The following is a 15,784-nucleotide window of genomic DNA, read 5'->3' as shown; positions in this document are numbered from 1 at the left end:
AGGTTGAACCTCCTGGTGGTCTAGCGGCACACTGAGGTTTTGGAGATGAAAGCAGTAGATATGGGTGTCTTGTTTGCTATGAGTAGATCGCGAATTTTTTGGAAGATTCCTAGTTTTGTGAATACATTTAGAGAAGTGGAATCTAAGTGATGTTTGGTGAGGTTAAACCTCCTGGTGGTCTAATGGCACACTGAGGTTTTGGAGATGAAGGCAATAGATGGGTGTCTTGTTTGCTATGAGTAGATCGCGAATTTTTTGGAAAATTTCTAGTTTTGTGAATACATTTAGAGAAGTGGAATCTAAGTGATGTTTGGTGAGGTTGAACCTCCTAGTGGCACACTGAGGTATTGAAGGAGGGGAAGCAGTAATAATGGACAGTAATGAAATTGCACTTGGGGCTTCGTTTATGAATTGGTCTGACTTATGAGGCTTATTCTACTGCAGAGGCTCCTATGTCAGTAGAACAGGTCAAGCATATGTGAAACATGTCTGACTTGGAATTTTATTCTACTGTGGACGTAGCGATATCAGTAGAATAAGGAGTCACACATACTTCACGCATATTTCAGACTATTTTTTAATAATAAGTAACTCGAAAACGAGGCTTCAAACACAATTTCGTTATTTTCGTTTTATCTTCACATATAGTATCAGTTCTTAAAAATTCATATATCTGTTATTGAGTTCTCTGTATACCGTGAATATATACTTTGCTTTTTATGTATACCTACATCATTTACCTCATAAATAAGTTTAACTAGGAAATGAGAATTTAACACTCGCTTTTGTCAGAAAGATATAGTATATGAGAACAGTAGATGATAGTATACATAGATGTTTGGAGACTTCATGATCTCGATTGCTGTTAGTTCAGGCTCCCAGCTTTTGGAATGTTGTTTTCTGACGTTTTACTAGCATTACAGGTAGCTTCATCAGGGGCTGGTGTTAGTATCGGTACGTCAACAGACCCTGATGAAGTTAACTATATCTAATGCTGATGAAACGTGGGTCGATGCTCCAGAGGGACCTGCTTTATGGGAAGTCTCAACTACTAAGGGTTTAATGAGGCATTCGAGGCATACTTTGGTGTAGCCTCGGTTAGGGGTATGAATTGTTAAACGTGCTGGTGTGCTTAAACTGCTAATCTGCCAGTGTCGAAGAGTTCTGACTCTACTGCTTTTGACCATGACCCGGTGTGTTCCTTCCACAGAGAGTGTAAAGGTACCTATGGGGACAAAATTTTACATGTCTCCATTTGCGCTCGATAACATTGTTCCACTGAAGGAGCATCCTATTATCACCGAAAATAAAAGACAATAGAAGAGATATATATTCCTCGGGAAGAACATTATTGTTATAAGCTATCCGATAAGAAACCTCTCTCGATCGGTATTCATTTAACGATTCGTTTTATTTCTACGTTAGAAAAGAGTGAATACTTTCAATTAAACTTTTCGTTCATCGAGAGAGCCCGATTGATCAAACTATTTTCTGCAAGTGTCCAAGTACTAACTGTACTAACAGCATTGAATTAGCAAATTTGTGTGTGATGTATTTTCTCCTATCCATTAAACGGTACATCATAAAAAGATATTGGAATAAGATGATTAAAAGAAAAAGAGAGAGTTGAAAGATCCCGACAGTATAATGCGAGTTTTTCCTCTTTTTTTTTTATTAGATTTTGTTACTTATGTTGCTGCAGCTTAAATTGCAAAACAGCTCTGAACGCTGAGCTTCACAGTTCGCCGATATTACAACTTTTCTTTCCACTTTTTCTTCCCTTTTTAATATCTTCCTGTTTTAATACTTACGATCAACTTTTAACGATAGTGCAACGATGCAAACTTTCAGGATCAAGTATCGCAATTGCACGTAATCCTTAAACGTTGAAAATGAACGTTCAAGAGGAACTAGCTATTCGAAAATCTTTTAAACAATTTATGAAACATTTCTATTCTTGTTTTAGGGCCCTCTAATACCAGCGGCGTTCACTAATGGCTACCATTGAGCCTTGTTAAGACCTAATAACAGGTACGTGAGCACACTACGCCGTAACCTCAAGTATTCTACATTACGTCGAAATATCTCATGTTTCGTGATATACATATTCAAAACTGAAGAGCTTCTTGCTCGATAACGATCAAGTGCTGGTTATAAACCCCCAGACATGGAACTTAAGCTATCGCTAAGTCTGCAGTCCGATCACTTATTAAATTCTCAATCGTAAACATTCCACTGCTCCTACTCAACGAAAAACCATGAAATAACAAGATCTCTTACAATTTTTCTTATCCCCAAATTTAATACGCAGTCTTCCAAGCGATACTAATGAAACAAAAACCCATCTTACCGTGTCCAAACGCAAGCACACGTTAACCAGCAACGAGCCAAACAATAATGCCGAACAGTGGAACGAGATGCTTTTCTGGTATTAGTAATTTCAGCTTAGAGGAGAGATTCAATGAATAAACTCTAAGAACAATAGTAGCTGTCATGAAAGGATCTCATTCTCCGTTCGTCATCCGCTATCAGAACGTCCAAACAGAAAAAATAATAGAAAACACGATATCCGGCCGCGGTGATTCACAGAGATACCGACGACTTCCTTCTCGGCGACGTTGCGTTTACAATCGTTCGCGAACATTGTCAGCTCGGTTTTACTAACGAAGCCCGACTTTTCTTTTTCGTCAGGATGGACGAGAGGGCAGAGCGCAGCACGGTCGACTGACGGTACAATGAGCGATGTGAATGCCTTGGAAGTACTCATCACGATGAACGATCTCTGGACGGAAGAGGATGGGCAGCGTCGGCCGCGACAGCGGTCGAAATGATCCTGATTTAGGTAGGAAGGGCGCGAGATGTGGACCCCAGCCGCGAAGAAGGGCCCGAGGTTGCGTGCGCGCGATCGATCCTGGCGCAGCGAGGAGGAATTACGCGACCGTCGAACTGGCTGGACGAGGTGAAAGGAATTCGAGATCATCGGAATGGGCTAAAACAGGGGTTATCGAAGGGGAAAGGAATGAAGAAATTGTACATCCGTTCCGCATCCAGAAGAAGAAGAGGAAAAGGATCAGAGGCAGGAACGGTGGAGAAAAATGGGGAAACAGAGAAAGGTCGGAAGCTGCGTATCGATGCCCGTTCTCCGACATTAATAAAGAATAATATAATAATAATAATTAATAATGAATTAAATTAATATTATTAATTGCTAAACGATTAAGCGACTAAGTCTAGAGTATATAAATACTATATATATAAATATATAAATATATATATAAATATTATATATATATATATAAATAATTGATAAATATTAGACGATAACGTATGGTCTTTAGTATTTAAGACAGACGAAGAGAGAAAGAGGGTGAATACCAACTTACATACAAATATTATTATGAATTACTGGTTATATTATACATATAACAATTATGGCAATTACAATGATTAACAAAAAAAAAGATGGAAAGGAACCGCGGGTGAGGATGAGAAGAAAAGGCTCGCGTGTGTGCGTGCGCGCGCCCGCGCGCAATATACATATATAAATATAAATATAAATATAAATATGAATATAAATATAAATAAAAAAAAGTATATTATAATTATTGTACGCGTTCGCACCCGGGAAGAGCGTTTCCTTCTTGGGGCTTTCGAATTTTTAGGCGTTTTAGAGACGGAGGAGAAAAGGTATAAAGAATTTTTTCCAGAGCGCGAGAGAGCGAGCGAGCGAGAACCGCGAGAGAGAGAGAGAGAGAGAGAGAGAGAGAGAGAGAGAGAGAGAGAGAGAGAGAAAGTGAGAAAGAGGGTGAGAAAGAGGAAGCGTGAAAGAGAAAGGGAGAGCGTGAGTGAAACCGCGGAGAGAAAGAGAAGATCGACGTAAGGGCGGTCGGGGGATTAGGAGACGAGATGACGGTAGCAAGAGTGGCTTCGCCCTTTTTCTTTGTTTCTTGCGCGCGCGCGCGCGCGCGCTAGCTAGCGAGCAAGCGCCCGCGTGTCCGCCACTTCTCAGCATGCTCTTTCGCCGACTGAATGCCGGAATGGCACTTCTCTCGCCCCGGTGACGTCGTCGAACCACTCTTTCCCTTTTCCCGGGTGTGCAACGAGGGAGGAAGAAAATGAGAACGAATGAAGCACAAGAGGAGCAAGGGGAGAAGTTACGTGCGTAGACAGCCGTGATAGACGGACGACGGTGATGCTGTTTGGAGCCGCCTGTCGAACGAGGGATGAGACACGCGAGAGAAGAAGAAAGAGAGAGAGAGTGTCTGGAAGGTAACGAGAGTGCGTGGACCGATTTTAAGGGGAAGAACGGAGGCATCCACAGCGGCCAAAAATGGAGATACCGAAGAACCGAGTTGCTAAAAATCTGGCCTCATCCAACCTCGAAACAAGATCACTGTATTAAATTCAATCGGCTGTTGTATAGCTGTCCAATCGATTACGTACGTTAACGTCGGGTAATCTACACACACGTATCACGTGTACCATGAATTATTGTATCACCGATTTACCATAATCGTGTATATGCATGACCCTATAGAGAAGCCAGCGGGAAGCATAAGCAACGTTCACCTATACGCATTTCGTACACGCGTTCCACACCATTGCAACCCATACACGATACGTTTATTATACACGTTAAGATATATTGTATAACACACAGACGTACGTGCATTCTGACCACATTGTTACAGAATGTCATTTTTAAACGAGCCACAAGAATTACACGCGAAAGGAACTATACACTCGTAAGATAGTGTTAAAGGGAGACATTAAGAGGAGGGAAGATATATACATACACACGCATGTATGCAATTATTATACCGTTCGTCCGCAATGTACAGAGCGTTAGTTAGCGGCAGAAGCGTGAATCGCCGATTTAAATGCGCGTCAGAGCGCGATTAAAAGAAGAGGAGGACGAGGTGGCGAGAAAGACGATACTCCGAGAAAAAGCGTGATTTTGTGCGTCTGGCTCCCCCGGATGTGTGAAAGGGAGAGAGAGAAAGGGGAAGAAAGCGTGTGGATAGATGCGTGACAGAGAGAAAGAGAAATTATTAAACGTTTAGTAATTACGGAATACGGTCATCAAAATGCCATTGCGATTCGATGTAAAGTAATAAGGCGTGATGCTAAATAGCAATGAAAGACGCAAACGTGAGAATTACATACATAGCCTTAACGAAGGAACGACTGGGACATCAAATTCTTTCGCGCTTCATGAATTCGCTGAATATTCGTAATATGGGATTAGATGACGTATTGTAGACAGGAAGCAGGGAGGTGTGCAAGAATTTTCGTTTTCCCCCCACAACGTGTTCTTTTTCTTGCTTTCGGATCGTCGTTCAGAGGCTCGATGGGTGCTTCGAAGACCTCCCTGCTTCCGGTCCGTGTAATAACCGTCGACGTGCATAAATTCGTTCCCGCGAACTGATTCGCATTTTCGTTGATTATCTCGAGATGCTGTTTCTTACGGTTAACTATTACACTACGATTATTGAATTATTCGCAGAGCGTTGAGACCGTCAACGAGGAGCGATTTTAATTATTAGTGATTAACAAACTACGGGGAAACACGCGCGACAATTATAGCGTGATTATTATTGTATTCAGCAACAGGGTAAACTAAAAAAAAAAAAAAAAAAAAGCGAGAGGGAAGAAGATGACTTTAAATTGGGACGCGTGTCACGTCGAACGGCGGCCATTTTGTTTTCCTGTGCGCGAGTGTGCGTGCGTGTAATGAAAGAGAAGCCCCCAGAAGAAGTAATAATAATAAAATAAACGAACGAGTCAATTCTTACGAACGTTAGCAATATTTCGTCATGATTACAAAAAATGGTAAAGTGGCAAATAATGAAGGGAAAAAAAAAATGGAGAATAATGTACACAAGTAAGCGTATGTTAAAGCGTATTGACTATAAAATATTCATAAGTTGGATAACGCTTACGCGCGTGATGGGTGATCCCGCTCGTGCTGAAGAAAACGGAAGTTCATCACTCCCCGGGGACACAAAAATGATAATATGTAGATGGTTAGAACGGAAACTGCGGTAGCGTGTGTCTTCTATGCTGCAATGCTATCTTGCAAGCGAAACAAAATGGTAGCTGTTTCGTTACGCCCCAGGACTAACAATAAATTGCGTGTAAAGGTGTATGTATATGAAAAATTGAAATTGTATCGGTAGATATTGCGTAAACGAGTGGAAGGCAAGCAAGGAATGCGAGCGTCGGGTTTTATTTATTCTGCAGTTCGGTTCTCCAAATTGAAACTTATATCAAAAATTGAAGTGAGATGCGCTCAATTGTCGTAGTAAACATTTTTCGTTAGTTTCTTTGTGTTCCTTAGATCCACCGAGAAAGAAATGGCAAAAAGATGGTATCTATCGCGAAACCGCGCTAATTATTCAAATGAACCAGATAGTAAACTATACGAGAGAAGAAGAAAAGCAGAAAAACCACGGTTCACAGGACGTTAGCGTGTAATTCGTAGATTTAAGGGACGCTAACGCGCAAGATCGCGGCAGAAAGGCAGAAACGAGACACGTTGGAGACATGCGTATAGAAATGGGAATGGAGAGGCAGTCACAATGAAGTGTACAAGTTGTAATTTTTTGCAATTAGGGTGAAAGGCGTGATGAAAGGATTCTGGGTTCCCGGCAAACAGATTTCACTTCACGCCTACGTTTTCGAAGTCTAACAAGTTTGAGCTTATTAATAGTTAATTTAAAGAGAACGAATTTTTTGAAGAGTATTAAGGAATAAGTATTAAAACGTATCGAAGACATTATCCAATTTGTTCTCTGGATAACAAACTAATGTGATGCTCATTATTGCCTTCAAAAGGTATACACAATTTAAAGTTATTGTTATAAATTATTTATTTCCTCTATTGTTTTTAAGGTCGCCCCTTCTCTTTAACGATAAAATAAAGTAGATTATAGTGATAGGAACCCAGCCTACTTTCAACGAGAATCCTCTGAAAGAGAATTACTATATATAAATATACATATAAATATATAGATATTTGAAAGAGATCTACGATCAATTATTAATTAGAGCAAACGAAACAAAGCGAATACGATCAATATACACGCGAGTTACCGCAGAAATAAAAGAGAGCGCGGAAGAGGAAATAGGTGAAGAGGCGGGCGTAGAGGAGAAACAAAAGGAAACAAAATATATATGAGTACAGTCCACGCGTTTATATTTATAAACATGAAATAACATGAATAATTGAAATATTACGTCTATATCTACATTTAGTATATATATTATATATATAAAAATATAAATATAAATATACATAATGAACGATTAAGAAAGGCAAGAAATATATATATACATATATATTACGATTATATATATACAAAACGATTAAGTGCGACAAACAAACAAAACAAATGATATGGAAGATTATGGAGATGAACAGATATATTGAGACATTGTTTTATGCATTTGTATATATATATATAGTTATTGATGTTTAAAAAAAAAATGCTAATATACTATTGTACTGATAAATTTTTCGGTCACCACCGATCGTGAAGCGAAAAATCCGAGGGGTGTGACCGAGATGGGAAAGGGGTATAGGACATGGGGTTGGGAATTACACGTGGGGAAAGGGAGGAGGGTGAAAAGAAGAAAAAAAACATGAAAGAAATGCGACCGGGGCCAGCTCGTTGTGCGATGCAGTCCAGTCTCTTACTTTGCGATGCTTTTTTTCTACTACATGGACACTTTTCGCGAACAAACGAGTAAAACAGAGAAGAACAGAGGCGAGGATGCCTATCGACCGAGCTCGATCACTCGTCGCGCAATTTACACACCAAATCACACACGTATATGTATATGTATACAAACACGAACACGTACACGAAAAAAAAAATATATATATACACACAAATATAAATATACACGCGTAATAAACGATAAATAATAATTACCGGTAATCAAGAAATAAGAGAAGTACACGTATGAATGTATACCCAGCGAGAAAACCGATAAACGGGGAAGGAAATACAGGCCATGTAAAGAGAGTGCGAGGAAGATGTTGATGAATCAATCGAATCGATTATTGTCGCTCCGTGGATGAACGATGAAGTGAGACGAAACACACACTATTAATATATTCGAAATAGGAACATTTTGGTACCACTTACACGTAGATACGTATTTTACAGACAAGTGCATTTCGTGGTATTCGTAGATCAGATGTGACTAATAAGCAGCAGTTTCCATGTTATCGTTACGATTATCAATAAGTAGTGAAGCAGGCTATTAATTACTTTTCGATTACTTGTTTACACAATGAAGACAAGCTCCGTTTATTGTCTTACGTTAGTTAATGATTTCGATCCTCTGAAACCGTGATAAAATTGAATCTAAGTACCGTGATGTCTATTGTACGATGTTTCATAAAGTATAAAGCAATATCCAGTAATAATTTAATGAAAAGTACGGCGAACGCTGCATAATCGAATAAATTTAAAAAATCGTACATCTAAACATTGTCCTCGATTAATCAACCACATGACCATATAACCAGCTCAATGACACGGTCCACGTTCATCGAATTCAATTTTCTCACGGCTGATTGACGAGCAATAACTGCTCGCGCGCATACACGATCTTCATCATCGCAAAACAATCGACGTTGCATTCAACCCCAATTAATAATGCAGTTCCTTTTTCGAAACTATGAACACAACAGCCCACAATACACAATGTTACCTTTTACGTGAAACTCGTTTCGACCACATATATTTCCATGATACAACGAGAACAATATACTCATCGAACAAATTTACACGCGCACCGATGCTTAAATTACGAACACTCGATCGAACCGACCCAAATGAAACAGACTTCAAAAAGTGCTTCGAAGCGTTTAAAAAAAAAGATAATCAAAGAACAGAGAGGAAAACAGATACAATAATTTCACTTGCTCTCACGGATTCGCCGATATCGATCCTGTTCGATCACTTTCTACGCACCCTCTATTTCTTGACTGCTGATACATTTCCTAAGACAGTTAGTTTGCCGTGCATTTTCCGCTGTGCGACGCGAATCGAAGCGTTTCGTTTCCTCTTAGAGCAAACAGAAAACGCAGAGATACATGGAGGAAACGTGGAAGACTCGACGACCCCCGTCGCTCTGCGCGCGATGTGAGTGAATCAAGGAAGAAAGGGCATATGGAAGCGAGAGAAAGAGAGAACAAAAGCTGTGTGCATGTGGATGCGCGTGTGCGTGTGAAACGAACTCGCAGAAGTCCGTAGATAGATAGACAAATTTTCGAAAGATCGTTTTCGTGCGTACGAGAAGACAGAAATCACAGAGTCTCGCTGCGGCCCGAGACTCCAGACGTTCGAGCGTTTTCCTCGCGAGGTAGCTAGAAAACCTAATTAAATTTGGTGCCTGTCAGGAGCTGGCAGGCAGAGGAAAACGCTCCAGGATCGCGACTCTCGGTGGATCGAGTTTGAAGTCAGTTGTAATATAATCGATCGACCAGAATTGTGGGTTCCCGACGACTGGGAAGTCGCAGCGAAGACGTAGAGTATAAATGGATCCTACTTAGGAGTTACTTTTATTCGCGCGTCAAGGGAACATGTGGGCTAACGAAAGCTCACGCGTTTATTATTATTATTATTATTTGTTTTCTTTTTCTGTTGACTTATATTATATGTATATTGTAACGATCATTACTATTGATTATTATTACTATTATTATTATTATGAATTAACGTTGTCACTGGGTAGTATTATTAAAATACGTCCTTTGTCGTTTGCAATTTGTCACGAACGCAATAATCACTGTGTTATGAATACAACTGTCATTGTATTTGAGGTGAGCCTCGTTTTTTCAAGTTTTTACCGAGCACGTGGCTCGAAGGGATCGCGTGGCATGTTGGGGATATCAACGAGAGCGTTACGTTTCACGTGTCGATGACCAGTGGTCGACAAATGAGACTAAATAAATGTTCCGCGAGTTAATAAAAGTAACAGTTTAATAGGAATCGATGTTACATCGGACGTTGCCGGTTTTAGATAATTAGATGCCAACCTCCAGGACGATCCATTCGAGCCGCGCGCGATTGTAACGTGAACGTAACCCCATATGATATGTATATACATATATATATTATGTATACATGCGCACGCAAAGCATAAATATTACGATAAGTATATAACCATGTAATTACACGTGCACGCCGTTCGGATGCGCAGTTACATGTAATCTGTTAATATTCTTCCTGCGTGCAAACATGGATAATAGCCTCGAGCTTCGATGAAGTTTTGCTAAACGTCGTACAGTAACGCCATACGAGTTTTCGATTCGATGAATTGTTGAAATTAGTTTCTCTCCACACTGAATGTCCAAGCGATCGTTTGCGTTATTATCGGTTCGCTGAAACGATGTCTAAGTGGCCTCGAACTGTTTTAGTGAAACGTCTAAACGTGGATAATTTGATATATATTTCTCTATGGATTAATTAAATTAAATAGTGAACGAGCCACTTTACATTCAGTTAGAAAATTTTGAATTTAATAATTCAGCGATTTACTTGCGCTATAATCGAGGATCGTACAGACATCGTGATCAGCGAACAGAAAATGAATTTTCCTTTCCACGGTAGCTTCGACTCGCGTGTTTCTTGTTATTTTCCTATTTCCACATATCAAACCAATCTGCAGATATAAAAGTTGTTTGATTGTTTAATACTCTGTGTGGTCAATGACGTGTCAAACATCACGATTTCAATACTCCTATCATTTTTTCTTCTCCGCGTAGAATAACGAACGACCAGCAACGAGATATCGTGCCGCGAATTCTGCCATTGTTCCTTTTCTCATTCAACGATTCTCTCGTATGAAAGAAAAAAAGACAGTGAATACACAGGAACATACCAGTTACACGAACACAATTTCATCCACCAGTCCCATAAGACACAATACGTATGGAAGGGTTCGCTCGGAGACAAAATAAAAATTACCAGGAAAGATTTAAAAAAGCAATTTTGATAGATTCGAAATTTTTAAGGGAACTGCATCGTGATCGTCGTAATATGCGTGCGTGGGAAACGAGAAACTTACGAGTCTCGAACACTCGCTTGTCCCATTCGTCGTTGTCCTTACTTTTTTGATATGCATATATATATACACACATATATAATATGTAATTTTCGTTGCGGAAATAAAGAACAACGGGGTTGCTCTGTCTATTAACACGGCATGTTATGAATTCAGAATTCAGAAGGGCCAGAGAATTCTCGTGATCGTCGACCTAAGGGAAGTGGGAACCATATTAATCGTGTACCGCGATGATTATGTTGTTAGAATCGCGCGTGAGACGGGATCGCGACGAAACGTTTTTAATATAATTTTTTACGACGCCTCGTAATATGACGCGAAGCAAACGAGATAAAAATAAAAAATGAATTAGAAGAGAAGGTGGACGCGAATGGAACGAAAGAACGTATGGAAGCTCGACGGCATGTGGTACAGCTTGCGATGAGGAAAACTTGCAATATAACAAGCAATAAATAAGCCACTTTTAATTCCAATGTATATTAAACGATTATGTGGATGCTTGACGAGATTTATTGAATTATAAACGAGCAGAAGCCAAGAACTAAGACGAGGAAAATACCGATTTTACATATTCTTACTAATCGTAAACGATTACAATACGTATAGCGACATTATTAAACAAAATAAAAAAAAGAATATTAAGCAAAAAAGAATTATACGATTATGTATCGACTTAAGTGAAGAAAAAACAGAAAAAAGATGCAGATAAAGAAAAAAATGGTAAATAATTATTAATAAAAAAAAAGAGAGAGGGTGGGCCGTCGAACGGTGGGGGGCTGAACCCCCGCTCGGTGGCCCGTTAATCTAATCTACATAAGTACGTAAAGGTTTCAATTTTACACTACCGATAATAATGACATAACGGTAAGGCTCTATATAAGATACAATGATGATTTATAATAATTATAATGTTGTACAGAATATTTATGAATTTGTGGCGCGCTGCTGGCGACAGAGCCGCGCGTTTCCGGTCTTCGTCGGTCGCGGAACGTCGTCGCTGTGACACGATGGAAAAGAGGGGGACGAATTCGATGGATGACGAGAGAGTAGATTAAACGGAAAACGAGACGTTTGCCTTTCGCGTAATCGATTTATTGTCGCGGATTAGTCGCGGATCTCGAGAACCTCCGAGTCACCCGCTGCGACGGTTGAACGCGCGACTCTCTATCCAAAAGCGGCTAGACTATAATGGATGTTTTGTAAGATACAGCAAAACGATCATGGATTCTATTGAGATCGCGCTCGGAGAAGTGTATAGTCGATTGCACGTTCGAAGATCGTTCGAATGAACTTGACGACGCCTTTCTCGATGGAAGAGACGGAGCGAAACAGAGAGAGAGAGAGAGAAAGAGAGGGAGAGAGAGAGAGGAAGAGTGAAAGAGAGAGAGAGAGAGAGGGAGAGAGAGAGAGAGGTAGAGAGAATGAGAGAGAGAGAAAGAGGGAGGGAGTTAAAAAGGAAAACGAAAATCACGACTCTTTTCTTCCGCGAATGTTTGAGCCTTTGCGCTGACGAAGGGCGAACATTATTATTATGGTCCTTGGATTAAACGGAGATGAAGATCGAAAAGTGAAAAGCAAAAAAAAAAAGATTTATGAGAATAACGCGAGAAACAAAAATAGAAGCGACAGGATAGGGAAATGAAGAGAGAATTTATTCGCCGCGTTTGTGACGCTAAGAAAGGGCCGATAATCTAATTCATTGTGTATGTATACAGACAAAAAGTAAATATAATATTGCGATTATAAATATTAAACTAATAAAGAATAACAATATTGTACCCCTCTGTACATATAAATATATATTACAATACGATGATTATTACTATATGATTTATTATAAATATATATATACATAAATATAAATATATCTCATGAATTCACATTATTATGTTTATTATTGTTTACTTATTATTATTAAAATTATTATCATTGCGATGATAAACGGGGATGATGATGATGATTATTATTATTATTATTATGATAATATTATTACTATTTAAGAAAAGGTTCACAACGTGCCGTGTGTATGTGGGAATAAAATATATAATATAATGGACATTGTTCAATTCAATCTAACGTCTTTGTTGTATCTCTCTTTCTCCTTACTTCTTTTATTTTCGACATATCGAAAGAAATATTTTATTATTTTCAACGAGATATCAAGATGTTGTAATCGTGCATGATTTTTCTTCTATGAAATTTACAGTTAATGTAAGAAAACAGTATAAAAGATACTTTTTTAAGCACTTTATTTTAACACACTATCTAATTTTTTAATGTAAATAAGTTATCTAAAGTCACTAAAATGAAGTTTATACATTACCCTACATTAATTTTATTTTTGTTATTACGGTACATTACAAAAGTTTAGAGATTTAACTATATGACAATAGTTTTCATTGAGGAAGAAATATTATGTACTAAAATTCCTTATATTTCTTGCATTCATATTTTGCGCTTCGAGTGCGATTAAAAATATCGATAGGTCGATCACTAAACATGGCGCCAGCCATGATGCATTCGGTTATCTCCCATTATCACTATTTCAAGTACATCTGTCAAATGTGACATGTATTTTTACTTAAGGATTACATGTCAGTCTGACCGATAATCTCGCCGACATTTAGAACGAAATGGGTATTTTCTTTGCAAAGAAGAAACCACCAAGTCGTGTCACCGAACAAGACAAAGCCATTTTGGTATGTTGCCCCGTCTATTTCCTAACCTCTTTCCACTTATTACAATTATTAACAGCCTCACTATTCATTTCTTTCACAGCAATTGAAGCAAACTAGAGATAAAATAAAGCAATATCAACGAAGAATCGAACAGAGTCTCGAAAAAGAACGGCTAATTGCGAAAAAACTTATCCAAAATGGACAAAAAGAGTGAGTATAATGTTTCCTTTTGTTCAAAATATTTTTAAATGTTTATAATACGCTGACTATTATAAATTGTTGCTTTAGACGAGCTTTACTACTCCTACGGAAGAAGAAGTTCCAAGAACAAGTACTATCAAAGACTGATGGTCAGCTTGAGAACCTTGAACGCATGGTACACGATATAGAATTCGCACAAATAGAATTAAAAGTTGTTGATGGTCTAAAAGTTGGCAATACTGCCCTGAAAAAATTAAATGACTTGCTATCTATTGATGAGATCGAAAAAGTTCTGGACGAAACTAGAGAAGGCATTGAGAAACAACAAGAAATAAATGAGGTATTAACAGGTGCTTTGACAGAAGAAGATGAGACTGAGGTAGAAGCAGAACTTGATGCCTTATTGGCAGCAGAAGTTAAAGAAAAAGCACCAGAGGTGCCAGAGGATGTTGTACTGCCAGAAGTACCAGAAGAACTGCCAGAGAAGAAAAAAGGTAAGTTGCTCGTATTGTTAAACGATACTCGTTTTTTTCCAAGAGAATAAACTGATTAGATAATGCTTTCTTTTGCAGAACGTACAAAAGAGAAAACACAAGAAGCAGTCGCGTTAGAGGCGTAAAAAAGTATAGGGTGTATTTAGCAGAATTTTTATTCTATTTGCATTTTACACGGAGGTCTATGTATATATGTACAGTACCTTATAAGTAAACTTCAACATAAAATAAAAAAAGGATATACTTTTGTTAATGGAACGTCTTTTGAATGTCTAAAGCTGCTTTTCATTATACAGCTTGTATGCATGGTTTCAGTATAGTCAACAAATGTATATTCTTTCACCAAACACATATGCTCTTGTATATTTAACACTATTAATTATATAAAGTGAATCATTTAGGTTATTAAAATAAAATAATTGACGAAGATTTTGCAAGAATTGTCATCGATGATGCATAGTTATTAAAAAACTTTCTAAACATCACTGTCATTTAGAGTTTTTGTATTAAACACTTTTTCTTCGTACTACTGTTTTATGAAATTTTCTTATTCTACAACCTAAATTGAACGGGAATTTGAACAACTTATTTCTTTAAATACTTATTTGTCAAAGAGAAGACAAATGTAAAAATTAGAAATATTAATTAGATTCATCTCCTTTTGATGTTTTTATTTTATGGTTATCTATACCATATGAGCGTTACAATTAAAAAGGTTAATAATAGTCATTTTAATTCGCTGCACACCCAAACGGTAATAAAGGGGGAAAGCGTAATATTAAGGGTCAAGGTAGGGGTGGACAAAATACATACAAACAGAGGACAAAAAACAAAATAAATTTAAATTTAAGCAAAACTCACCAAGGTCAAGGATTTCGTCCAGTGGTCAAGGTTGACCAGTGGTCAAGGATGTCCAGTGGTCAAGGATGTCCAGTGGTCAAGGATGTCCAGTGGTCAAGGTTGCCCAGTGGTCAAGGTTGCCCAGTGGTCAAGGATGTCCAATAGTCGAAGATGTCCAGGGTGATCCAAGGCCCAAGAATCCCTTCACACTGGACCCCAAGAAAGGTCCGCGCCCGCCGGCGGGCCCGCGACAAGTGAAACACTCGTGTCTCGTGCAAGGGTATTAATACTCTCCGGGGGAGGATGGGGAACCAATCAGAGAAGTTCTACGTGAGATAGAAATTTCGAAATTAAGCAAACGAAGAATAATTTGCGAATAATTGATATTTTCATCACAATAACAATTTCTGATATACATATTGTTGATAACAATCACACACAGTGTGCACTTATAAATTATTAACATTGATAATTGTTAAATAACAAAAT

At 38.4% G+C, this 15,784-nt stretch overlaps 2 protein-coding genes across 10 annotated transcripts in view; both read left to right on the top strand.

Annotated features, from left to right (window-relative positions):
- Rbp6 (RNA-binding protein 6) overlaps nt 1–2,827 on the top strand; it is a 585,462-nt gene extending 582,635 nt beyond the window's left edge. For all 9 annotated transcript variants that reach the window (XM_076381097.1, XM_076381090.1, XM_076381093.1 and 6 more), the window contains 2 exons: nt 1,967–2,031; nt 2,692–2,827. In XM_076381097.1, the coding sequence (XP_076237212.1) occupies nt 1,967–1,995 (29 nt within the window). In that variant the 3' untranslated portion in view covers nt 1,996–2,031; nt 2,692–2,827. The remainder of the gene's footprint in view (nt 1–1,966; nt 2,032–2,691) is intronic.
- Nucleotides 2,828–13,594: 10,767 nt separating this feature from the next.
- On the top strand, nt 13,595–14,946 carry Vps20 (vacuolar protein sorting 20). Its single transcript, XM_076381098.1, has 4 exons — nt 13,595–13,781; nt 13,861–13,970; nt 14,049–14,455; nt 14,534–14,946. The coding sequence occupies exons 1-4, from the start codon at nt 13,716–13,718 to the stop codon at nt 14,578–14,580; spliced, it is 630 nt and encodes a 209-aa protein (XP_076237213.1). The 5' UTR covers nt 13,595–13,715; the 3' UTR covers nt 14,581–14,946.
- Nucleotides 14,947–15,784: the final 838 nt, after the last annotated feature.

This window comes from Calliopsis andreniformis, chromosome 6 (assembly GCF_051401765.1).
Source record: "Calliopsis andreniformis isolate RMS-2024a chromosome 6, iyCalAndr_principal, whole genome shotgun sequence".
Lineage (NCBI taxonomy): Eukaryota > Metazoa > Arthropoda > Insecta > Hymenoptera > Andrenidae > Calliopsis > Calliopsis andreniformis.
Note: the sequence above shows the minus strand (reverse complement) of the source record. Positions and strands in the feature narration are given on the sequence as shown.

Coding starts and splice junctions, on each gene's coding strand:
- Vps20 (XM_076381098.1), top strand. CDS start 13,716: ATGGGTATTTTCTTTGCAAAGAAGAAACCACCAAGTCGTGTCACCGAA. Junction 13,782..13,860: donor AACAAGACAAAGCCATTTTG/GTATGTTGCCCC, acceptor TTTCTTTCACAG/CAATTGAAGCAAACTAGAGA. Junction 13,971..14,048: donor ATCCAAAATGGACAAAAAGA/GTGAGTATAATG, acceptor TTGTTGCTTTAG/ACGAGCTTTACTACTCCTAC.